Source organism: Dendrobium catenatum, unplaced genomic scaffold, assembly GCF_001605985.2.
Source record: "Dendrobium catenatum unplaced genomic scaffold, ASM160598v2 fragScaff_scaffold_1122, whole genome shotgun sequence".
Taxonomy (NCBI): Eukaryota; Viridiplantae; Streptophyta; class Magnoliopsida; order Asparagales; family Orchidaceae; genus Dendrobium; species Dendrobium catenatum.
This window is the reverse complement of record NW_021319584.1, coordinates 434,211-459,665: the sequence shown is the minus strand read 5'-3', so window position 1 is coordinate 459,665 and position 25,455 is coordinate 434,211. Positions and strand designations below refer to the sequence as shown.

Below are 25,455 nucleotides of genomic sequence, written 5' to 3'. Positions count from 1 at the left end.
TGCTAGCCATATATGAAATTACAAGTAGCATATAAAAGAAATAACATTTCTACATGATTGCATTTAGAGAACTTCCCAAATTTTAAAAAAAAAAATCATTTTACCTATCTCACCATGGTGTGATTTGCCAAATGTCCTAACGAACTCTTTCCTTTACACGATCAATATCTAAAAGAAACATAACATAATGTGTAAGCATCACTTGTTTCCACATAAACGTCTCAAAACTCTAAACTATGAGTATAAAGAACTCATTCATACACTATTCTTACACTTTCTAATTGAACCCTTTTCCCAATTCAAGATTAATCTCATTCCTATTTTTTTTAAATTGGGATTTAATCATTATCTTAACTTTTTGGGAACCTCCTTCATGCCCATTGCATAACACATGCATAAAGAACCTACCTTACACTTAAATATTAATTAAAATACAATAATTTTTGGATTAACCTAATTTAAAAATTAGAAAAATAACCTTTTGTGCAAAAGCTCTATTGCTTGCCTGTAAAAACCTTCCAAGTTTATTCGGAACCATGATACTTAAAAAATTTCATGATTTTGCAAAGCTCTAATTCTTGGAACTTGAAATTTAATCATGAAATTAAATTATCTTCTTATAGAAGCTTTCTAATGTCATTAGGAAACTTTCTTACAAAGTCATTTTGAAAGGATACAAAAATCAGAGAAAATCCTAATTTTTGAAATCTAAAATTTTTAAGAAATCATCTCATTTTTAATGCTTAGAGTCATCCCTAAACTTTCCCTATCATTATCATAAAGAGATTTGAAGTTTTCCTCAAACCCTAGATTTTTTTCTTGAGGAAACTCTAAGAAAAACCATGAGAAATTGCTTCTAAGAATTCACCTTACTCTTCCCTATGTTTTCCCTTCGATCTCCTTCACAAACCACCGCCGAAATGCCGCCACCGGAGCGGCCTTCCCTTGAACCCGTCCGCTATTCCCTCTTCCGCTCGGTTCGGCCGCACGAAGGAAATGGGGACCGAATGTATTTCGGTCCTCTAATAAGAGTGGGGGCATAGGGTTCAAAGCATAAAGTCTTAAATACCCCTTTTACATGCATTATTTCGTATTAATACTATTAAGGGTAGTTTTGTCATATAGAAACTTCTACGAATTTTAACTTCCAAAATACGTGGAATCCAATATGGGTTCTTTATACCAATTTGCTCAGAATTTTGCATACTATTTTATAAAATTTATTGCGTCGAATTTCGACGACTTTGAAATTTTGCCTAATTTCGTCGCGGCACATTGAAATGCGTGCGACTCTGATGATCGATATTTTTCGGGTATATATATATATATATATATAGTGTCTGTGTGGAGAGAGAGACAAAGAGGGAGGGAGAGTGCATATAATCTCTTGATAAGTAAACAAGGAGAGAAGAAAATAGATTGGTTAACAGAGTTTTAGAGAGGCTGGCAAGATTAAAGAAGAGGGGATATTTGGATGGCAAATTTTATAATGTTATGTATTTCGTTGGAATCATGCAATCCTCTCTTTAAGGAAATAAGTAGATGCCATTGCAATACATAACTCGTATTTTTTTTCATTGTGTTTCCTTTGTGGAGATTATTTGATTTTCTTGTCTCTATCGTAAATATTATTTTCTTGGGCATGAACTTTTTCTTACAAAACGCCTTGTGCTAGATCTAAATTATATTTAGCTCCTGAAATGTTCGAGCACATGAACAAGATATTCCAAATTGTCTCAAATTTGAAGTCATCAATGATGTTTTCCGGATAAGAAGAAAATAAGAAAAAAGAAATGAAACACTAGAGGAAGGGAACATAAAACATGAACAACTATGTTTTTATTGGCAAAGATCTTGTAGATATACATCATAGACACATTTATGATACAAAAATCCCTATGTTGCACCGATACACCTATTTATGAAGGCGTGTTGTATCCGATACACCGATATACGGACACGCCTCCGATACTCCACCGATACGTGTCGGATACACTAAAGACGTATCCAATTAAAATACTATTTAATTTCAAAAGGACACGCGTATCCGATACACGTGTCAGTTGAAAAACAAAAAGAAATCCGAAAAAAAAAAATGCGTCGTATTTACTTCCGCAGCTGCGACCAAAGTTCTCTCATTTCCTAGATGGATTTGAGTCTCTTGATGATATGAGAATATTAGAAATTACGAATCTTTCACTTGATGAGCCTGAATTAAAAGCTATGATATTTATTGAAGATGATATATAAGTTCAAAGACAAAGCACTGAAGAAGCTAATCATATCATTCCTTCTATTGAATAGTTGAAACTTTATGTGCTAGATAGTTTATGTTTATGATTTTGTTGTTGTACTAGACATTTAATGCTTACTTATATTTTGATATATAAGCTACAAGGCTACAAATGATGTTGTTGTCATTTTTTTTGTTATTTCAAATATTATGCTTTTATTGTTTTCTTAATTTTTATGTATGATTTATAAATTATGATGCCGTGTCCGCGCGTACCCGTATCCTGTATTTTTAAGAATTGACGTGTCCCGTATCCGTATCGTGTCGTATTCGTGTCGCCGTATCCGTATTGGTGCAACGTAGAAAAATCCACACCTCTACAAGAAAGATTATCATCTCCTTATCCAAGGTTTTGAATATTGTCAATGCTGCGTAGGATTTTCCACAATATGGCTTTAAATAGATTTGGATAGCACTTAAATGTATTAAATATTAAACATAAAAGAAATACATTATATGAACTAAAAAACAAATTTAACCTTAACTATTGATGATTTATAGTATACTCTTGGCACGTCATATTTCAGTCACTATGACCATGCAGTATGATTGCAATAATGTTAAATGTAAGGTACATGGGATTTTTGGTCATCTCCATCTCTTTCCATGTGTAGTCCTTGAATTCACAATCACCCAGTGAGTAAAAACTTTTACTTGTTGGTCAGTATGAGCCAAACTGCAATTCTAGTCATACATGCTATTTGAAAAGCCTATGCGAGTACTCCAATCAAATTGTAAGTTCCTATGACAAGTGTTTCTAAAGTTCTGAAAGATCATATCCAAGTTCAATTTGATTTTTTTTTAATAATTTGTGGAGTAATTTATTGCTCATGCATGGCTTCATGTTTTTTCTGGATTGCTTGGTCGACACCATGGTTTATTTCTTGTAATTAGGTTCTAGAAGCCCTCAAAGATTCAACTTCTACTAGGCCTGCTATTTTCCCCATGTCAAATCCCACAAAAAATGGTATGTTCTACCTATGATTGTATTTGGTTCCGCTGAATTATCTATTTATTATGTTTTCTGGATACCCTTTTGGTAGCTGAATGCACACCTGAAGAGGCATTTTCAATTTTGGGTGAACAAATTATATTTGCCAGTGGGAGCCCTTTCAAAGATGTGGACCTTGGTATGACTTTTAAATTCCTTGGGCTTTTAGCATGATATATTGATTTTGCAAGTATGTTCCTTCAAGAAGGAAATTTTGGTATCCTGTGTTGCTAAATTTGAAAGTTCGGACATCCAAACCCCTGAAAACGATAGATTGTTATTGCAGCAATTCTTAAGTAAAAAAGCTTAAGCCAGTTTCTTTTATATTGCATATCTCATCTACTGCAAGTGTTGGACTGCAATAAAAACTCATCATAATTATCAACAACAATCTTATTATGTGGGTTTGGGTGTTTTATTCACCAAATTTTTCTCCATTTTTACTGTTGGATCTCTATCAAGCCTACTCTAACAAAATTTCTAAGGCCATTTTATCTTAGGCTTCCCGTTTTCTGCTTCTGGACTTTTTTGATCTTGATTATAATTCCTGGTTCTTTATTTTTACTTATTCTTTCTCTTCTCTTTATTCTACATACACAACCATCTTAATCCATCTTTTCATACTTTATTCTTGACTTGCTTTGATCTATATATTTTATGTTAACATATAGAAAATATTTTATAGTAAGTTAAAATTTAATAATGTCATTAATTAATTGAATTTAAGTGGTATTATATCATGAAGCTATCACCCAATAAATGAGACCGAAAAGCTACGTCGTGTGGTGCAGGAAGACACTAGACTTTTAAAGATTATATTCCATAAATTATTAATAGTGTCCAGGAAGCCCTATGAAGTGAACAATCTATTGATGTTCTTGCAAACTGAGTAATATTTCTCTTCATATTTCATTATAGGATTTATTTTCCATTCATCTATTATGGATTTCTTTTGAAAATGCTTTTGTTTTTTTTGGATGGATTTCCCATTTGATGAGTTTTGCCTGCTCAACAATAGAATAATTGACTCCCATTTTTTTTATGTAGGACTACGTATGAATGCAATGAGTTTGTTAAGAAATCGCACAACTTTTGATTAGAACAACAGTGAAGAAAACTATTAGCAATTTAAAACAACGAGATAAAACGTAAACGGGTCACACCGGCTTAGGCTAAGTCACATAACCAGAGATTTGAAACTTTCAAAATAAATTAGAAAACAACACCATGCCTGAATAGTAGTTTCAAGAAAAATCCCTAATCTAACAATAAGGATTAGTAAGCTAAGAAGTTCACTTAAATCCCTACGTTTACTAAGCTTTAGCAGAAGTAGGAAGAGGCGTCCTTCGTGACTACAATCAAACCACGAGAAAAGTTAGATTCAAGAAATAAATAAAAGAAAAGGGGGGCGTAGGAAACCTTCGTCAAGGATCGGCAGCGATCCTCCACTCGACAATCTTCAATTGCTCTTCGATGGCTTCCACTAAGGTATCCAGGATTCGCTCGATGTAATCTTCTACCGTGTGGTCGATCCTCGGGTTGACGTCGAAGAAAGTTGAATGTAAGATGCACACAAATCCGTGCTCGTCGTAGGAGAGGCCGTATTCAGTTTCTGGGTCTGCCATTCATAGATGCTAGATGACAATGTCTTCCAAGGATTGCTCGTACTCTTCAATATTGTAGAGGAGAAAGAAGTTTCTCTTGTAGAGGAGAAAGAAGTTTCTCGTCGACAGGAAGTAGGGAAGAGACAAGGATCAAGTTCCTTGCAAAATTTGAATTAAATTTCAGATTTTTGAATTCACAGGATGGGAAATCAAGAGGGAAAATTCAATCCCAAAATTCCGGTGGAGAATTAAGTAGGGAGAGGGAGATTGGAGAGAGAGAGAGAGGCGGCGGGTAGAGAGAGGGGGCCTGCGGCATCATGGGGGAATTGAGGGATTTATTTTCCTAAATCAAATATTTGATTTTAGGAAACAAATTAGGAGCAAGGGATATCATAAAATTCGGCCAAAGGAGGTGGGATGGGATTGGAAATTGTTTCCAAGAGGGATTAAGGGTTTTAGGAAATAAATCCTAAATTTTCCTATAAGGGAGCCAGCAGCATCAAGGCAAGGGGAAGCATTTAATAGGATGAATTATGGCTTCTTAATTTAGGTTTTGGAATTAGGAAAGATTTATTTTAAATCCAATTGTGATGTGAAACAAAATCCATGCGAAAGTGATTTGCTTAAAGAAGTTTGCACGCTTAGATTTAGAGGCAATAATAAGCAAGATCTTATGCGGGATTGAACGATAAAATAAATATTAAAAGGCACTTAGCTTTGGTTAAATCACATGAATAAAAGTTAAGTTCAAAAAAAGATAGCCAACTTAATCCGACATTGCATACATGGATCGTTCCAACAATAAATTCCAATACTAACAATGAGATTAGCCGCTATGAGAAGATCCCTCACACAACTCTTCCTATTACTAGGTTATAGCGGCGAATAATTGACATGATCTTCATGAATCCATTAATAACCATAAACGAAGAATAAACTAGGAAGATAAGAGTGTTAGGGAAAGAGTTTCACCCAAGGAATGAAGTAATACGACGTTCCGGTGGTGCTTTTGTTGGTTGGATCGGAAGTATGTGGTGCTTGACAGCTTCTTGGATGACTTGCAAATATGGGTCTTCAAATCAGCAATTCACTTAGCCTCAATAGTCTGGACAGCAACCTGGAATAGCTAGGGAATTCTGGATGGCCATGGAAACCTTTTGGTTGAGAGATAATGTGTAGATATGCATGCAGAAATCTGTGAACAGCAATCTGGCCTTCAAGGAGCAGCAGTTTTGCAGAGGTATTGGGCCAGAATTCAATGATGAAGACGTCTCAAACTTCTGGACAGCAGGATCACTCCAGGACAGCAGGATCACTTCAGAAGGAACTCTGTTTTCAGCCTTCCTCTGGTGCAGGACAGCAAACAGACATTTGGGGGAGAGGGGGAAACAGTCTCAGATTTCCAATAAAATTCTGAAGGGAATTTTCAGATCTCGGTGGACTAGATTGTAGAGAAATTGGAGGAAGTAATCTAGCAGTAATGGTGGAGAGAAAGCTGAGATTAAATTCCCACTCAAGGCCCTTGAATTGGGGAGCTATCTAGAGTGAATAGGAGAGGGTAGGAAAAGGGGGGGGGGGGGGGGGGCGGCGGCTAGAGGAGGGTGGCAAGGGGTTGGCCACGGTGTGGAGATTGGTGGCCGGCGGTCTGGGCGGATTAGAGGGGAGGCGGCGGCAAGGCCGGCGGGGGGATAAGGAGAATTGGGATGGTGGAGGTAGACCACGAGCCACGGACTCTTCCAATGGCTGGCGGGTATTGCTTTTGCCCTCACCTTGGGCTTTCCCTAGAACTCACACAGAGATCTAGAAGAAACAAACTCACTAAGAGATCTTCAAGAGGGAACTCACAAAGAGAACACAAGAGAAAAAATTTTCATTTCATAATCATCATCCCCTTTCCAAGAGGAGGGGGAGGGCTTAAATAGCCAAATACATGAGGGAAAATAAAAAAGACACAATTGCCCCTAGGGCAAACATAAAACAAAGCCCTCAAGTGAGGGTAGAAATGGAAAAGTACAAATAACAAATAAAATACATGAAAATAAATAGACACGATCGTAGCCGTTGATCTTCGATGTCCACATCAAATTGAATTTGAAATTCAAAATAGATTTAAAGTAAATACTTTCCTAAAATAGGATAATTAAATTAGGAAAGATTTTGAATTCAAATTCAAATGATTTGAATTTCAAAATTATCATAAATTAATCCTCAACCCAATTAGGAAACTCAAGGGAGAAGGGGAATTGGTGAGACCGGCGGCTACAGAGCTAGGGCCGGCGGGTTTGGGGGAGGGAAGGGGAAGGGGAAGGGCTTGGGGAATTTGGATGGTGGGGAGGTGAAGGGAGACTAGGTGGCCGACGGCAAGGATTGGGAGGGCCTTGGCCGGCGGCTAAGAGGTGGAATATGGGGTTGATAAAAAAAACGAAGATAAGAAACCACAAACTCGACCGTCTCCAAGGTTGGTGGGTGTTGTGCTTCTCTCTCCAAACCTCTCTCGCTCTTGCAAGAAATCAAAACGTAGAAAAATTTTTCATTCAATCATTCATTACCCTCAAACAACAAAACAAGGGGCTATAAATAGCCTAGTACATGAGACTCAAGAAATATAAAGACGAAAATGCCCTCGGGGCTTACATACGACATCCCTTTACTAGAAGGGTACAACGGGAAATAAAAATAACATAAAATAAACAAAATACAACGCACATAATTAAAACAATACACAACATAAATCAAAAGTACAATGACTCGATCATGGTCGCAGATCGGCGGCCACACCTCTGATAAACCTTCCAAGATCTGATGTCCCCATCATTTTTCCTTCAACAACACTTCAATTTCCATAGTGAAGTTTCTTTCAACCCTAGAGCCAGGATGCTAGATAGGATGCCTAATCATAAATGTCATTCATAGTGTTCTTGACTAAGTTAATGCCAAGGCATGTTTAATGTTATGTTTGACTTAGTTGTCTTTAAGCTAAGTATTAGTGGTGAAAGTGTCATTTCTTATTTATGCTACTTTGATACTCTTTTTTAATTTAATCAAGTGTAGTTGAACTTTTTGAATAAGGCCTATTATAATAAATAGTATGCAATTCAAATAGAGATGAATTAAATGTTTTGAGCTATAGTTTGATGGGGTTTCATCCCATTTATGGATGTTTGAGGATGTGCATCTCCTTCATATTTTTGAGGAATCGATAACGCAATATTTTGAGGAATCAACATTAAGAAGTCGATATTTCATTTTGTATATTTATTTTCTCTTCCATTCTCTCTTCTCCTAAATCCTTATTTTTCTACAGTTTTGTCGTTTTTGTTGCTACATTAGGTGGATAGAATCACTCTTCAAGCATTGGGAAGGAAAAATGTTGGATCACAAGTTGATTAAGTAAAATTAAAATTTTAAAATATACTTGCATTGTTTCTATATGTACAACTGAAGTTAAAAAATGCACTCATTAGATTAGTAGATTAAATTAGTGTCAGGATTAGGTAGGAGATGTGATGTCTGAAGATTAAGATTTTAGAGTTAATATTGCAGCTTAGGATGAGAAGCACGTTGAAAATACACAACAATATCATCCATATGAGTTTTTTTATTTATTTTTTTTTTTCATGCCTCATTGGCTTTATTTATAGCCCATAAAAGACCCAAAATAAAAAAATTTCTAGAATTTGTCTAGACCTAGTCAAATATTGTAGGTTCAATGTACCCCCTTTATGAATTCCAACATCCTCCAAACTTGCATAGCTTTATTTTTGAAGTCCAATTCTCAGGGTCCCTCATGACATTATAAAAAAGATGGTTAAAACAACAACAGAAGCTCAAACTCACAAGAGACAGGTGGTAGCAATGGGATTAGCGGGATAGAAAAGGCGGCATGATGCAGACAACTAGATAGAAAGAGCTAAAAGGGGAGAACATCATGACTAGTAGAACTTTTCTCGATTCAGAATTTAGAAATCTAACATCAAATAAACTTCCAAACAAACGAAAGCCAAACAAATGAAAACTAAATTAAAAATAAAAATAGCTACCCTTAGAACAACCGATAAGCGGTCACCTCACATGCAACAAAATAGTAGGTAATATAAAAGATGTGCTTAAGGACATGCAAACCAAGGGACCACCACAGCTACTTGGGCCAACGTCCACCACAAACTCCTCCGGCAAATGCTACCAAACCGGCCAATCAACACCTCCAATAGCTCGAGAAGAAAGATACAAGTGAAGTGGAACTTGCGTAGAGAAGAAAGAGATAAGAAGCTCAAGACAAAATCATAGAGAGGATGAGAGAAATGGAACAAGCTTGCAAACTTTCCCAAGAAGAAACCCTCAGGTTTTAGAGAAATTTGCTCAGCAAACAGCAACATTCAAATGCCTCAAAACACCACATATATATAGGAGAAAAGAGGTAGCTAAACAGTCCAAAACACCTCCAGCCGAACCAATCATGAAAGGGGAAACAGCAGGCCAGCAGGCGCTCCAGGAGCAGCACCCGAAGAGGCTTCACAGGGATAGGAAAAGGCAGCCATGGGGTACAGGAAAAGCCAACCACGGGGTACAGGAAAAGCCAGCCACGGGACAGGAGCCAGCGGAGGAATCGAAAGGCCAACAGAGAGGGGGAAAGAACCAAGTCCACTCCACATAATGAGCTTAAAAGGAGGTGAACTACAAGTAGTAATGAGCTGAAAAAGAAGCAGCAGCTTAGCATTAATGAGCTGGAGCATAGCAGCTCCCAACAAAATAGCAAAAACCGAACAGCCAAGCCCAAACCGAAAGCCAACATCAGCCCCAAGAGACAAGGCACCAAAGTAGCTAGCTCTCCCAAAGTATGACAAGCTCATAGAACTACCTACTCATGAACATTGGTTGCCTTCCATCATAAGGTATCATAAAATAAATCAAAAATAACTATAGCATTCAAATTACAATAAAAAGCTAAAACAAATTTTGAAATTTGCATACATCACGGCACCATAGTTGTAGCAGGAAACAATGGTGTGGGTAACTGAGACTTCTTTAGTTGACTAGTTGTATAATAGCTGCATGTTTACTGCGCTGGCGGTTATAATACGGTGTGGTTTCTTCCATTTCTATTATATGTAGAGCTTAGACACCAGTGCAACAGTATCTTGGATGGGTGAATTTTTTTCTTCAGTTTTAGAAGTTTCTTTCAATCATTGGCAGTTTTATTTGTACTGGAGGGCAGTTATAGGGTGCGTTTGGAACGGTTGTAGTTGTCAGTAAAACAGGTTGTGAAATTGTTGTATAGAAAGCTGCTTTCCAAAGTTGTTGTATAGAAATAAGTATATTTTCTTTGGGTAGTATTAATGTGGCGTATTTTTTTAGATTTCCGGCTTGGTCTGCAGAAAGTACAACTTTCATTGGTTCCGGAGTTGACTTTCATCACATTGTATAAAAAATTATTTTATTATAAAGATTGATTTTCACATCCACTCGTGTACTGATGCAGGAAATGGTAAGATTGGGCATTGCAACCAGGGAAATAATATGTACCTCTTCCCTGGGTAAGTGGTTTTGCCTCTTAGGTTTCGTTTGGGGCGGCTTTCTTACTACTTAAAACAGCTTTTTAGTACAAAAATTAAATTTTTTATAATAGAAAGTTGCTTTAAGAAACAATAAGAAAGCCGTCGCAAACGAACCCTTACTCAATTATTGCTAAAAGCTTTCTTATTGTGGTTATAATGGTTTTCATCAATACAGCATTGGCCTTGGTACACTCTTATCAGGTGCGCGTGTCATATCAGATGGCATGCTTCAAGCCGCTGCTGAATGGTGATCGTTGTCCACTCATTCTTCACTTGTATTGTTATTTTCTTTGATTGTTCTCATACATTTCTTCTTCCATTCTGAACCCAGCCTTGCTGCATATATGAAAGAAGAGGACGTTCTTAATGGAATCATATATCCGCCAATATCCAGGTCCTATTGTGCAGTTTTCGGAACATGCATATCCCCCTTTCCCCTCATATATAATGATTTGGAATTCTCCGAAGTTCCAACACGTTATTATATGAAGATTTTGGAGCTTAGAGCCAAATTCTAAGCTATCTCTTTCATTCATTTGAGACACAAAGATTAACGAATGAATATCCTTCTTAAACTTAGGATTCTAATCCTAGCCTATCTCACTTGCAAGTTACAAATAAATTGTTCTTATGCTCTTTCTTTTAAAAAAGCATCAACATTTTACCTATCCGAGAACTTCTTAATGCAGCATACGTGAGATAACACAAGAAGTGGCCACTGCGGTAATCAGGGAAGCAGTGGCACAGTATCTAGCAGAAGGACGCCCAGGCATGGATACTAGGGACCTCGAGAGACTTGATAAGGTTGTCTCGCATCTTATATAGCATCTTTATTTTAAATGAAGACCTATTACAATTGTGAAGTTTTACATTTTGTATTATAAAATTTAAGGAGGAGACTCGGAAGTATGTGAAAAAGAACATGTGGAAAGCAGACTATCCAACCTTGGTTTACGAGACAGTCTGAAAGTGGACATTTCAGTGTAAAGTCCCAAACAAACAAATTCATTTTAGGCAAATTGATGTTTTCATATATTTCTATTTCATTTTGTTATGATGGGATGACACCATAGCGGTAAGATTTTGATTTCGTTTGAGACGGCTTTCTTTTTGCTTCTTAAAGTATTTTTTTAGTATAAAAATTTGTGTACTAAAAAGCTACTTTAAGAAGCAAAAAAAAAGCCGTCCCAAATGAAGCCTTTGTCTCGTTGGCTATTAATTTTACTAGAAATCTGCTTAAATTGCTCTTGATTATACCTAATTAAAACCAGATATTTCCATTTTCTTCTTAGGTTGCTCCATGTTCTTGTTGTGAGGAGTTCGCCTGGCACACTACGGCCATCGCCCTCCCGAGTGTCAATAACGCTTGTTTGAATAAGCAGGACTTTGCCCTCCGTAATTATAACGCTTGAAGTGTCAAGGAAAATGTATGTCGAGGTGAGATGAGCATTACATATTAAGAGAAGCTCAACTTTAGCTCTGCATCTTCAACGTTCTTGTGTTTGCCAAGCTTGTGCTTAAGTATGTGTTTGTGTTGGGACATATTTTGCGTGGTTTCTGTGTATAATATTGATTTTCTGGCTAAATCTATAGGACCGTTTTGAATCACTTCTATTTTAAAGAAATATAAATTTGGTTGATGTTGTATTTAATTGCTTTAAAAAAATCAAGTTATTTTTAAAAATGCTCAAAAATAACTTTTGAGTGTTTTAAAAATAATTATCATTGTTAACTACGGCTAGCGATCGCTGTTGGCCTATGCCCGCCACCACCGATGACAAGTGCTTCTATGGTAAATATTTTGAGGTAGGGGTATTAGTTAGTCAAGCTAACTTGTGAGCCAGCTCGATAAATTGACTCTTGAGCTAACGAGTCAAGTCTGAGTCAATCCTGATTTGATTGGTGAGCTTGCAAGCAAACTTATTTAAAAAATATTAATATAAATTTTATTTAAAATATATTAGCATTTAGAAATTCAAATACAAATTTGTTTAAATTGATTAAAAATATATATATTCGGCTTTCTTATATTAAGTCTTTTTTTCTCATTATTTTATTATTTTATTATAATAGTTATTTTAATCATAATTAATTTTTTCTCATTCACAATAAATAAGTTGGCTCGTGACCCAGCTCAAATGCATAAAATATAGCTCAAGTTTCAACTAAGTTTGAACTTAATTAATTAATCAAGCTCAAAGGGTGACATTTATATTTGCATATTATCATACTGGAATAGTAATGGTAGGGTACGTACACACATGGAATCTGCGATACAAACATAAATTTCGACATTATTGTTATAAATTTATAATTATTTCATTGCGAAATATTCATCGATGATAATAAAATATAGTTATCAATAAATGAATCTGCAAAAAAAATTTTGCCCCAATATTGGATTTGCCCATGATAGTAGAATCATATTCGTAGACCCTACAACAACAACAACATTATCATCATCAAGCCTTTATCCCACTACATGGGGTCGGCTACATGAATCTTTTTTGTCCATTATGTCTTATTAAAAGTTAAATTCTCATTTAAATCTAATAAAGAAAGGTAATTCCTAATATTTTCTAATCAAGTCTTTTTAGTTCTACCCCTATATTTCTTAACAGAAGTCAAATCTAATACCTCTACTGTCCTAACCGAGTCATCGGAAGGCCGCCTTTTTATGTGACCAAATCATCTAAGGCGACTCTCTAATCTTATCTTCTACTGGAGCTACTCCAACATATTTATATTAAGCATGCGGTTATAAATTTGATATAATAGGCATTAAATTTAAGAATTTTCATAAATTTTTGTTTAAAAATTAGATTAGCTCAAAAAGACGGAAATTTGATTTCATATTGTTGAAATTTTATTTTGGATTAAAATACACTATATTTTTATAAATAGGCACCAAAACTGTTATTGAACTACTACATTATGTTTCAATTATAGAAACTTCTCAATACTTCCTCTTCCCAGCAAAACATAAGTAGTTCTTGTACATATAATTCAATGAGTATTTTGCATCTTAATTGCACTATAACATATCATATACATATCTTCAAAGAAAATTCTTTCACAAGTTATATTTGATCCTACACAATTTTGATATGTAGAATTATTTCACAATAATGTGGATCTATAGTTTCATAAAAAAAATTATCATGATCTATTATTTTATTAATCCAATATGCAATGTTTATCTCTATTGTAAATATTTATTTTTTAATTGGTCAATTTCTATTCAGGCCTGTTGTGATATAGCTCTTGAATTGTTCTTTAATATACTATAATTGTTGTGCTTTATACTATGTTGTGTTATGATTGTTAACTTGCTCTCCAATGTATTAGGACTATTGGATTACATTCGATCTTAGCAACCATATAATATATTGTGCTTTAAGTGTTGTAATTACACCCATTATGTTGGATCAACCTTGTAGTTTATTATTTTAAAGCTACTAGAGGCAATATATTGTATTTGCTTTGAGTAAACCAAGTTTGACCCTTGCATGGACCTTGTTTGAATAGGATTTCATCATTGTTTTAAGTCAATTCAACCTTTATTCACATCATATTTGAATTATGTTTAACCCTTGTTCGAAAAAGGTTTGGCTAGAGTTTAAACCTTATTTCAACAAGGTTCATATTTCATTCGAAAATGAATAATCTTTCTAGAATTTGATTTCAATTATGTTCAAATAAGATTCAAACTTAATCTAAATCTTGGTCGAATATAATTCCAATATTATTCTAACATTGTTCGAACTTATGTTATTCAGTATAGGCTATAGATAATATAATAACTTAAATATGTGAAATAAATTTTCTTGAAAAAATATGAAAATTCTGAATAGAGTGCTTTGACACTAATATGATGAACCGTTTTGGTGGCACTAGGCCATGATATTATATATATTATAATATAATATATATATATATATATATATATATATATATATATATAATATAATATATAGTATATATATATATAATATATATATATATAATGTATGTATGTACTATCCCCATCGGACTTCTTCACTGGTTGTTTTGGCCCGAAAGAAATTGAAAATGAGAAGAAGAGAGGACGAGAGAAAAATCTTTGGAAACATATTTGTTATCATTCATGTAACTATTTTATTTTTTTTCGTTGTAAATGATTAATCTCTTACTTCTGTTTTTTAATGAAATTTTGATTTTCTACAAATCTATCAAAAATATTGTTAAAATCCTTTAAAACAGCTTGATTTTTTTTGTGCTGTTAGTCCACGTTCACGATCTGACTTTACTACTGACGAAACTGAAGAAATTTGAAGAAATCTTTGCCATTTTCGTCTGTACGAACCTGGAGCAAAGTCGGGACGAATCCGTCTTGTACGAAACTGTCCAGAGAGCATGGTCGCCCGGACGAATTGGATTTCGTCTGTACGAAATTTGCCCAGATAACCCATCGTTACCAGGACGAAATTTGGATCGTCCAGGACGCATCATGTTCTAATAAATATGCGATTTGAGATATTTTGGATTCATTTTGGAGAGAGAGGTGAAGGCAAGAGAAGAAAGAGAAGGAAGAGAAGAGGAAGCTTGGTTTGAGCCACGCGGAGCGCTTTTCGTTTTTTTCGACGACGCTGTTAGAAGATTTGTTTGTCGTGTAAGGACTCCGACCCTATTTCTGTTTTCGGAAATTTTGTATTTGATTCGATTGTCACTGTTTTGGTGTTTTTGTAAGTCGAACTTTTGACCTGATTTTTGTATTGACCGAACTTTCACCGCACAACTTTAGTATTGTTATAGATATGGAATATTGTACAAAACCGATTTGAGTATTTTCTGCTGATTGATTTTACCGGTCGGAATTGTTCTACGCGATTTTAATTGAATAGAAAATATCAGGACGTGATTGATTTGGGAATTCTATAGAATAATAGCTCTTATATTAATGTCGTGAATTTCTACTTGTTAATTGGAAGAATTTGGAACTTGTGCCTTTTTGTAGGATTTTTGTGTAAATTTGACGACTAGTCGTTACTCTGCCCGATTCTTCGTTACGATTTCTGATTTTCCCTAAATTGATAGATTAGATGATATTGACCTGTACAGGATGGTGGGCGACGGCTTTCCTTAAAACCATTGATTATGATATTAACGATGGGGAGTCATAAGGAGATTTATATGCCGGACAGGAGCGCCGACGGGCAAAAGAGAGTGACGACTTCTATTGATAAACACAATGTATGATATCTACAACAGCAATTATGGATTCTTACAACAGCAACAATAGCCAGTTGATTGTTTTTTTTTTTTTTTTTTTTTTTTTTTCTACTTGTCCAGTATATAGTATTGAATTGCATGTTTACTGTATTGATTTAGGATTCATTATTTATACGATTCCTGGCCTTTATCGACTATTGATTGGTTTTACTAGATCGTACGATTTCATTGATTTCACTGAATTGATTGCTGTGCATCGACACTGAGCCCATTGATATAGAAATGGATGGATATATATATTGTATTGATAGCATGACATGGACATCGTAACACTGCCTACTGTTTCTGTACCGTATTGAACTGTCGTATAGATTCATTGTTCCGTATTGCTATTTCTCGACTGATTCATTGATTTACCTATTTGATTTGATTCGGATATTGATTGATTGAAAATTGAAATGATTGATTGCCTGCCGCTCATTGACTGGTTTTATTGACTATTTGATTTCGGATTGCATCGATACTGATTTGATTTCCACTGCATAAGACTCATTGACATTGACTGATTCAGATTGATAGATTGACCATGCAATATTGATAAGCATCCCGTGCTTTTGATTTCAAGTTGTAGGCTTTGGTGACCTGCTGGGCTTATTGTAGCCATTATATGTGGGTTTAAAATTTCAGGTCGATCAAGGCAACTGGAATGGAAGTTTACGACAGAATTCAGACGAATCCTTTCACTATGGATGCCTGGGCGTCAAACAAATATATTATATCTTAATTTCATAAGCTTTCACCATGCAAGTTTGGATATATTATAAATTTGATCATTATGAATGATTTGATATGATTTTATGTATTTAAATGAATACTAAAGTGTACAGATATATTAAATTGATAACTCCATGTGATACCTACTAATCCATATGATTCACTGATTGAGAGTCATAAAGTAGATGTAAATTGATTGAGAGTTATAATGAGTCAAGGCGACTATTCACATTATTCAAAGGGAGTTATAAGGAGAACATTGTTTGGAGTTTATAAGGGCAACTGATTAAGAGTCATAATGCAGGAGAAGAATACACTCATTCAATATATGAATACTTATAATAACACTGCTACGAACATTATATTGATAATATGGATTACACCAATATTATTTAAGTCATTAGACTATTTAACATTACTAAATCAGATATAATATTTTATACAATTATATTGTTGATGTTATCATACTGGATTAATGAATTTATGGGTTGAAGATGTGATTAAACTATAGAAGAAATAAATTAATACGATATCAGTATAACATTGATGCATATATTTATTTATATGATATTATCCTTTTTATATTGTAATTGATTTTAGTTGTAAAATTTTAGTTATTTATTGATCTCACATATTTTCAAGAAAAAATAAAATCTATGATATGAGTTTCCGGACAAGACAAAAAAATATCATATTTTTTTATTGTTTATTGTAAGCTCTAGTTAAATAGTTAAAATAGGAAGGATATGTGTAATCTTCTAATATAGATCTTGAAACGTGACAGATAAATAGTTTAGAATAAAAAGCTAAAATATTTTAATCTAAGATAAATTTTGAATATATTTTTAAAAAAGAGAAATAATAAATATATTTTTGGAATAAAAACTAAAATTATCAAAAAAAATTTATATATATATATACTTTTTCTTTTTTTTTTTTGAAGGATAAAAATTTAAACATCACCGACCAGGGCATTCCCCGCACGCGCCGCCCCGACCCGACCCGACCGTCGCTTTTAAGAGCATCCTGCGTGCATCGGCTGCAGAAGAAGGGTATAATGGGATTTAAGAAAACGTGAATTTGAGGGGAGAAACTGAGGGACTCACTTGTTTTCCGCTTGTAGATCGATCTATCACTGTATTCCTACTTTTTTTCTTTCTTTCATCACTGAATTCCTACTTTTTTCTGGGATCGACCCTCGGTTAGGGTTTCAAAGATGACGACCATGGAGAGCTTGATCGGCATGGTCAATAGGATTCAGAGAGCGTGCACTGTTCTGGGGGACCACGGCGGCGCCGACAGTGCATTGCCTACTCTCTGGGAGGCGCTTCCGTCCGTGGCCGTCGTCGGTGGACAGGTTCCCCCTCGTCTATCATTTTCTCTTTTTCTCTCTCTTGGATTTCTTCAGATCTGTTTGTTGGATATTTGTGCTTTTGTGGTCGACTAACATGAATTTTCGTGCGGATGTGGTAAAGAGCTCGGGAAAATCGTCGGTACTGGAGAGCATCGTTGGGCGAGATTTTCTTCCCCGTGGATCTGGTTAGATCGGCGCTTAATTACTGCATTTTGTGATTTTTCCTTTTTTGAATCTCTGCTTAACTGTTCTTTTAGCAAGGTTGGGGTAATAAGTTATTTTGTTTGCTTTTGTTGTATTTAGGGATTGTAACAAGGCGACCATTGGTGCTTCAGCTGCACAAGACGGAGGATGGGCAGCAGGAGTACGCTGAGTTCCTTCACTTGCCCAAAAGGAAATTTAATGATTTCAGTATGCAACTGCCCTTCTGCTTAGTTATCCATAACTAGCCTTTTTAGTATTTTCATTTACTAAATTATTTAGTTAGATTTTTAGAAAAGTAAAATTCTATATATAATAGACCTTTGTGCTGTAGTTTATATGATATAATGAATAAATTTCGTTTTGATTATGTGTTACTTGTTAGCCTTTTCCAATAACATGGTATGATAACATAATGCAAAATTTTGGGCAATTATTTGTTATTCTTCAATATTGTTGGCAAATATTATAGGGAATGAGTGCATCATTTCAAAATGTTGCACAATACTTGGACATCATTTGCATGCACTGAACAATATTTTCATTGATAAAGATTCATAAGAGCTTCTTTTTATCCGATGTATATATTTTGTAGGTCTTGTGCGCAAAGAAATTGCTGATGATACAGAGAGAATAACTGGGAGATCCAAACAAATATCTCCTGTTCCCATCCATCTTAGTATTTATTCACCCAACGGTATATGTTTTTACCCTTTTTGTAATTTATGGTGTTATATTTCCAATGATCATTCTATGTTGATATTACATTGAAAGTGTTGATATGGTCATATTAGATGGCATAATGGTCATAACTGTGTCAATTTTGTGCATATATTAATTTTTTATACATTGCATCGATCGAAAATTTTTTCCACTTAAAGCATTAGTTATCCTTCCTGTTATTTATAATAGCAAATGCAAGGCAATTCTTGTCTTAGTGTCATCATTTTGCCTTCTGTTGCATGGACGCACTATTTAGGTCCTAAGATGCAATAAGAAGTGCATTTTGATGCATTGGATAAAGATTGTGGCATTTCTTATCGATTGCATTTACTTCCGCACTACCAAATTATCAGTGTCCAGAGCTTGGAGTCCGATTCCACCCATTGCATGTCTTTCCTTTTTTTTTTCCTTGTTAAACCTTACTAGAAAGCTTCTCTGGCAGCTGGAGTTTCTGTCCTCTGGGTTCTATTTTCTAATGCTTTAAACTTTTAGTCAATGTGATTTCCTGTTATGTTTTGCATTAAGAACTGAATTCTTCCTTTCTATGACCCAAACATCTTTTTTGATTCCATATGGCAGTTGTAAATTTGACGCTCATTGATCTACCTGGTCTAACTAAGGTTGCTGTAGGTAAATCATTTTAACTTCTTTCTTTTAGCTTGAGCCCTAGCACCATTTCTACAGCTTGTTTTTGTTTTATTTTTTAAGGCGGGTTGAACTGACATAATGTTACTTTGCACAGAGGGACAGCCTGACAGTATTGTTCAGGATATTGAAAATATGGTCCGTTCATATGTTGAGAAGGTATTCAGCTTTAAGAATAACACAATACAATGTGGTGACATTCCTATAGACACTATCTATTGATATTATGTTTGTTTCATTTAGTAGTTTTTAAGATCCTTTATATTAAGCAAGCTGTCCTCTAAATTGTATGAACAAAAGTTTGAATGCAAATTTGTGCAGATTTACTAAATGAAGGCCCTTGACATGATTTTTGTTGTTGCACCTGATTTATATCTGAAAATGACAAAAGTCTGAGGGCTTCATGTATCTCTTTCACATTTTAAATATATAGAAAAATTAACATTAGAGTGGGGCATCTTCTTTGTTTTGTTATAGCATGCCTTTATTGTTCAAGTTGTGATTTATTTTTTGCAGCCCAACTGTATTATTTTGGCAATATCTCCTGCCAATCAAGATATTGCAACGTCAGATGCCATTAAACTTGCTAGGGAAGTGGATCCTTCTGGTATGATTCAATTTCAGCATCCAAAACACTTTTGCATTCGAACTATCAATTTTTATTGATGTCTTCCATTCACATTTTTTATATAATGTGCGTAAGATCCGTTCATTTTACCAATGCTTTATTGCCACATGAGAGCTTTTTGTATTCATCGACATCATGTATTCCTTTTTACTATTTGTAAGGTGAAAGGACATTTGGAGTTTTGACAAAGCTAGATTTGATGGATAAAGGAACAAATGCGCTTGATGTGAGTTATACTTTCACTTGTTTTTCTTAGATTGACCAGGAACAAACCTACTACTAGTTATTTTACAGCATTATTTGAGATCCTACACATGTTCACACTGTGCCTTTGCTCCCCTTTAGTTTCATGTTGAAGTTGCTCATTCATGAAAGTTCTCTCCAGGTCCTAGAAGGGCGATCTTACAGGCTGCAACATCCTTGGGTTGGAATTGTTAATCGTTCACAGGCAGATATAAATAAGAATGTTGACATGATAGCTGCTCGGCAGAAAGAAAGAGATTATTTTGCTACTAGTCTAGACTATTCTCATTTATCCAGTAAAATGGGATCGGAATATCTTGCTAAACTTCTTTCAAAGGTATTGCTATCGGAAACTATTATCTTCATAGTTGTAGAATTCCGTTAAGATATGGTCAGTTAGACAAGTATATGTTTTCAGCATTTAGAGTCTGTAATCAGAGCTCGAATTCCTAGCATTACATCATTGATAAGCAAGACCATTGAAGAACTTGAATCAGAGATGGACCATCTTGGTCGACCCATTGCTGTTGATGCAGGGGTGAGAACATTATGAATGTTGAATTAATTCTTACGCTTGGTATTTTCTGGTTATAATTAATTGACTGAAATGCTATTTCAGGCTCAGTTATACACTATATTGGAACTCTGCCGTGCCTTTGACAAGATATTCAAAGAGCATCTAGATGGAGGGTAAGGACAAATGCTGCCTGCCTCTTCTATGCACAACTGTCTAATCATTGGATTTTTCACACTTTGTTTGCTCTCTCCGTTTTTTATTTGAATGATATATTAAGCATTTGTTTTCTTATAAAATATTAAACATATGTTTATGTAAAAAATATTTTTCTACATAATATGCTTACATGCCAATATGTTGATTTTTTTTTGCCAGCAAAGGACCCCAAAAATTGTGGTATATGAGTGGATTATGCCCTAGATGTTGGAGAGGTAGTTGAATAATTTTGATGCTTAAAGGTTTTAGTTGCTAGACTGATGGACCGGCTCAGCCTGTGGGCTCCACTAAGGTGTACGGTGGGCAAGGAGAGAGGTGGTCAAAGGAGAGTTAATTACTTACCATAGGAGACCAAAATTGGGAGAGAATTAGGAATGTTTATTTAGGAAAAAATGGCTAATTTGATTGGGAGGGAATTAGGATGGTTTATTTGAGGAAAGAGGGTTGATTTGATTGGGAGGAAATTAGGAAGGTTTAGAAAAAGATGGCTGATTTGAATTCAGATTTATGAGGGAATTATTTAGAGAAAGATGCTTGATTTGAATTCATACTTGGGAGGGAATTAGGAGAGCTTATTTAGGGCTAATTATATTTTATTTTTATTACGTGATTTGTGTTTGCTGGAGTTTTTATTTGGTGTTGTTCCTAGTGGCGCCTATGATTTTTGGAGAGCTGATCGACCTCTATAATAGTTGATCAACTTGTATCTTGGTTTGTTGTGCTAAAAGAAGCATCTTTTTCACCGATTTATGATGCGTTTTTACTTTGTTATTATTGTTCTTGTTGTGTGGATGTCAGATTCCTATTAAATTTGTATCATAACACTTTTTTGGGACCTATGACGGCTAAAAAAGTGGATGCTTAAAAAAAAGGAGAAGTTGATCAACTCAAATCTGAAGTTAAGGAATGGTTTTCATCTATAGAAGGAATGCTTTCTAACCTAGAGGATATGATGAGGAAAATATTGAAGTTTCACATTCAACTGACATCATCGTAGGTAAGGGCACCATTGACCGGACAAGGAAGTTTGGGAAACCCTAATATAGGGATGATGAGGGAGGATTGGGAGGTTGAAATTTGGGGGAAGAAGAGATGTCATCTTTGGAGCCACTTCCAAGGAGGGAAAGGGGATGATGAGGGAGGATTTGGAGGTTGAAATTTGGGGGAAGAAGATATGTGATCTTTGGAGCCCACTTCCAAGGAGGGAAAGGATGAGTGACATTTTTAATGGAGCTGCAGAGTTTGGAAGGAGAAGAAGATAGGGAGAAGATAAAAGTACAAGACATGGTTCAGCCACTCTTACAGCAATATCAAGAGGTGTTCCAACCAGTTCAGGGGTTGCCTCCTCTGCGAGAACATAGGCACGTTATCATCTTGAAGGAAGGAGTCTCACCTATCAATATTTGTATGTACCATTATCTCCAAATCCATAAGGATAAGATGGAGAGATTGATCATTCGACCCATAGTCAAAACATTTTTCAGTCCAGTGCTTTAGCAACAATTTCTTTTATTCCACCTTGAGGACAAGGTGATTCTTTGGGGGGAGAGTATTGATGGATTGACTAAGCTTGTGGGCTCCATTAGGGTGGACAACGGGCAAAGAGAGAGGGGGGTCAAAGGGGGATTAATTACTTATCATAAAAGACCAAAATTGGGAGGGAATTAGGAATGTTTATTTATGGAAATATGGTTGATTTGATTGGGAGGGAATAAAAAAAGTTTATTTGGGGAAATAGGACTGATTTGATCGGGAGGGAATCAAAAAAGTTTATTTGGAGAAATAGGACTGATTTGATCGGGAGGAGATTAGAAATGTTTATTTAGAGAAAGAGGGATTATTTGAATTCAGATTTAGAAATGAATTATTTAGGGAAAGAGGGCTGATTCGAATTCAGATTTGACATGGAATTATGAGAGCTTATTTAGTGTTAATTATGTTGTTTTATTTTCATTATGTGATTTGTGTTTGCTGGAGTTGTTCTTAGGATTTTTTTTTTCTAGCGGAGCCTAGGGTTTGTGGAGAGTCGATCTACCTCTTGAATGGTAGATCCGCTTGTATCTTGATTTGTTGTGCTGAAATAAATATCTTTCTCGCCAATTTCTGCTGTGTTTTCTTTTTATTATTGCTATTTTTGCAGCGTGAATGTCAGATTTCTATCATGGACCTGACTAGCTTGTTCATGTCCACAAACCTCCTATTTTTTTAAATATTATAGGATATTGATAACTGGACGACTCTAGTGGATTGGTATTTGAGAAACTATCAGGGATCTACTAGACTACTAAATTGTTGAACACACGTCATGAGGCCTAGCTATCCATATTGTAAACGTTATGGTATAAAGCTACAGTTGCGTGTTACTTAACGTTATTTTTAAAACAAATTTTAGCCATTTTCGCCCATTTTAGCACCATACTTCAGGCTACACCCATCTTACCTATTCTTAAGAATTGCTTGCTAGGTGGTATCAGAATCTTTGCATTGGTTTGATTTTGAGAGTTGTAAATTTGGATGTGCAGTGTTGTTCATAGGATCTAAAATTTATATCTGTGATCATCCGCAGGCGTCCAGGTGGAGATAGAATCTATGGTGTTTTTGACAATCAGCTTCCTATGGCATTGAAGAAACTCCCATTCGACAGGCATCTCTCTGTGCAGAATGTCAAGAAAGTGGTCTCAGAAGCTGATGGGTATCAGCCCCATCTGATCGCTCCTGAGCAAGGTTATCGCCGTCTTATTGAAGGTGCTCTCAGTTACTTTAGAGGTCCGGCCGAAGCATCTGTGGATGCTGTGAGCCTTCCTAAACTTGCACTTTCCAATACCCTGTATGGAGTCAATGAACACACCACTAAATTTTCTCTTGAGATTTTTAATTGCAGGTCCACTTGGTTTTAAAAGATTTGGTCAGGAAATCTATAGGAGAGACTCAGGTAAGAGTTATAACTTATAAGCAGCTTTAAAGCTACTTTTGACTTGGCGTTTGCACTCTGTGGATGACTCTTTTCTCTGTGGTCTATCAGGAACTGAAAAGGTTTCCGACTCTCCAATCTGAAATAGCAGCTGCTTCCTATCAATCATTGGAAAGATTCAGAGAAGATGGAAAGAAGACGGTGGCTCGCTTGGTTGACATGGAAGCATCATATTTAACCGTCGAATTCTTCCGCAACCTCCCACAGGAAGTCGATAAAGGAGGCAATACCGCCAGCTCTACAGTGGATCGATATACGGAAGGACATTTCAGGAGAATTGCTTCGAATGTTTCCTCTTATATAGGGATGGTGTCTGAAACACTTCGACTCTCTATCCCAAAGGCTGCCGTGCATTGCCAAGTCCGAGAAGCTAAGCGATCCTTGCTCAATCTTTTTTACACACAAGTGGGGAGGAAAGAGGTATTTCTTCTCTGTATTAGGGTTGTCAAAAAAATCATTCGTGTTCGATTCAACCAAAAAACACTTAGTGCGTCTCCAACTGAACTCAAAACGCTTGAATGACGTCGCTCGCGAGCTTCAACCGAACGTTAAAACTTTCGCTATTTGGTTGCGGGTGAACAGTGGGACGCCAATATTGACGTTGCACTGTTCATCTTCGATATTTTTCTATCTTTACCGAACTTGCTGAAGAAACTCGCGAAAGAAGAGAACGATTGTTGTTACATTCGTAAAATTGGACAAAATGGAGTTCGATTAGAAATGAATCACGGCATTTTGTAGTGAAAAATGAGATTTTCGGTTGGAGATGCCCTTATCTCGCTCTAGCTCAACATAGTTTTCACTCTCATTTAGTAACTGTTTTATATATTTTTTTTACTTATTCAAAGTAGTAATTCTAATGACTTTTTTCCTCTGCAGGGGAAGCAGCTTGGGCTGCTGTTGGATGAGGATCCTGCATTGATGGAGCGCAGAGTACAGTGTGCAAAGAGGCTTGAATTGTACAAATCTGCTAGGGATGAGATTGAAGCAGTTTCTTGGGCTAGATGAGGTTGAAATATTGTTATTGTTTGTCTGATGTATAAAAGCTTGTGAAATACACCGCGTTGTGTTGTTTTTTTGCCATCACTGCTTTGTAGTTCAACTTGCCTGCCAAGTCTTATATTCTTTTTGTGCAAATTCTTGGGGCTTATTTGGTTGCTATATATTTTATTGAATCATAATTTTTTATTTTTGTGAAATGAAATATTTAAATTTGTGAAAATATATTTTTATTGAATCAAATAAGGCGGTTGTGATGAGTGAAGATTATTTGCCGTCTTAAAGGTAGATTTTCATCTGAATAAGTTTATCCTTCTATTTTATTTACATGATATAAATGCATATTTGTATTATTTATAATCCAGTAGTAAAACTTCTACTATTTTATAATAATTAAACTACGAAATATCGGGCATGCTTTTTAAATAGGGTTATAATATAGAGGAAGGGATTTTCATGCTATTTATGTATCTAGAATTTAAATTTTATTATTATTTATATGAGATTTAAATTTTTATAATTAAATTAAA

At 35.3% G+C, this 25,455-nt stretch overlaps 2 protein-coding genes across 2 annotated transcripts in view; both read left to right on the top strand.

Moving 5' to 3' along the window:
- The window catches only part of LOC110105405 (NAD-dependent malic enzyme 1, mitochondrial), a gene marked incomplete at its 5' end in the record, with an annotated part of 65,028 nt that extends 52,938 nt beyond the window's left edge, over positions 1-12,090 (top strand). The window contains 7 exon segments of the mRNA XM_028698687.1: positions 3,188-3,260; positions 3,337-3,423; positions 10,368-10,422; positions 10,619-10,690; positions 10,775-10,837; positions 11,133-11,247; positions 11,736-12,090. Of these exon segments, the coding sequence (XP_028554520.1) occupies positions 3,188-3,260; positions 3,337-3,423; positions 10,368-10,422; positions 10,619-10,690; positions 10,775-10,837; positions 11,133-11,247; positions 11,736-11,855 (585 nt within the window).
- Positions 12,091-17,461: 5,371 nt separating this feature from the next.
- On the top strand, positions 17,462-25,114 carry LOC110105412 (dynamin-related protein 1E-like). Its single transcript, XM_020834906.2, has 15 exons — positions 17,462-17,785; positions 17,904-17,967; positions 18,086-18,193; positions 18,579-18,680; positions 19,286-19,336; positions 19,449-19,510; positions 19,868-19,958; positions 20,141-20,205; positions 20,365-20,559; positions 20,641-20,760; positions 20,842-20,912; positions 23,522-23,747; positions 23,837-23,887; positions 23,978-24,346; positions 24,806-25,114. Exons 1-15 carry the CDS (start codon positions 17,645-17,647, stop codon positions 24,932-24,934), a joined length of 1,845 nt encoding a protein of 614 aa, XP_020690565.1. The 5' UTR covers positions 17,462-17,644; the 3' UTR covers positions 24,935-25,114.
- Positions 25,115-25,455: the final 341 nt, after the last annotated feature.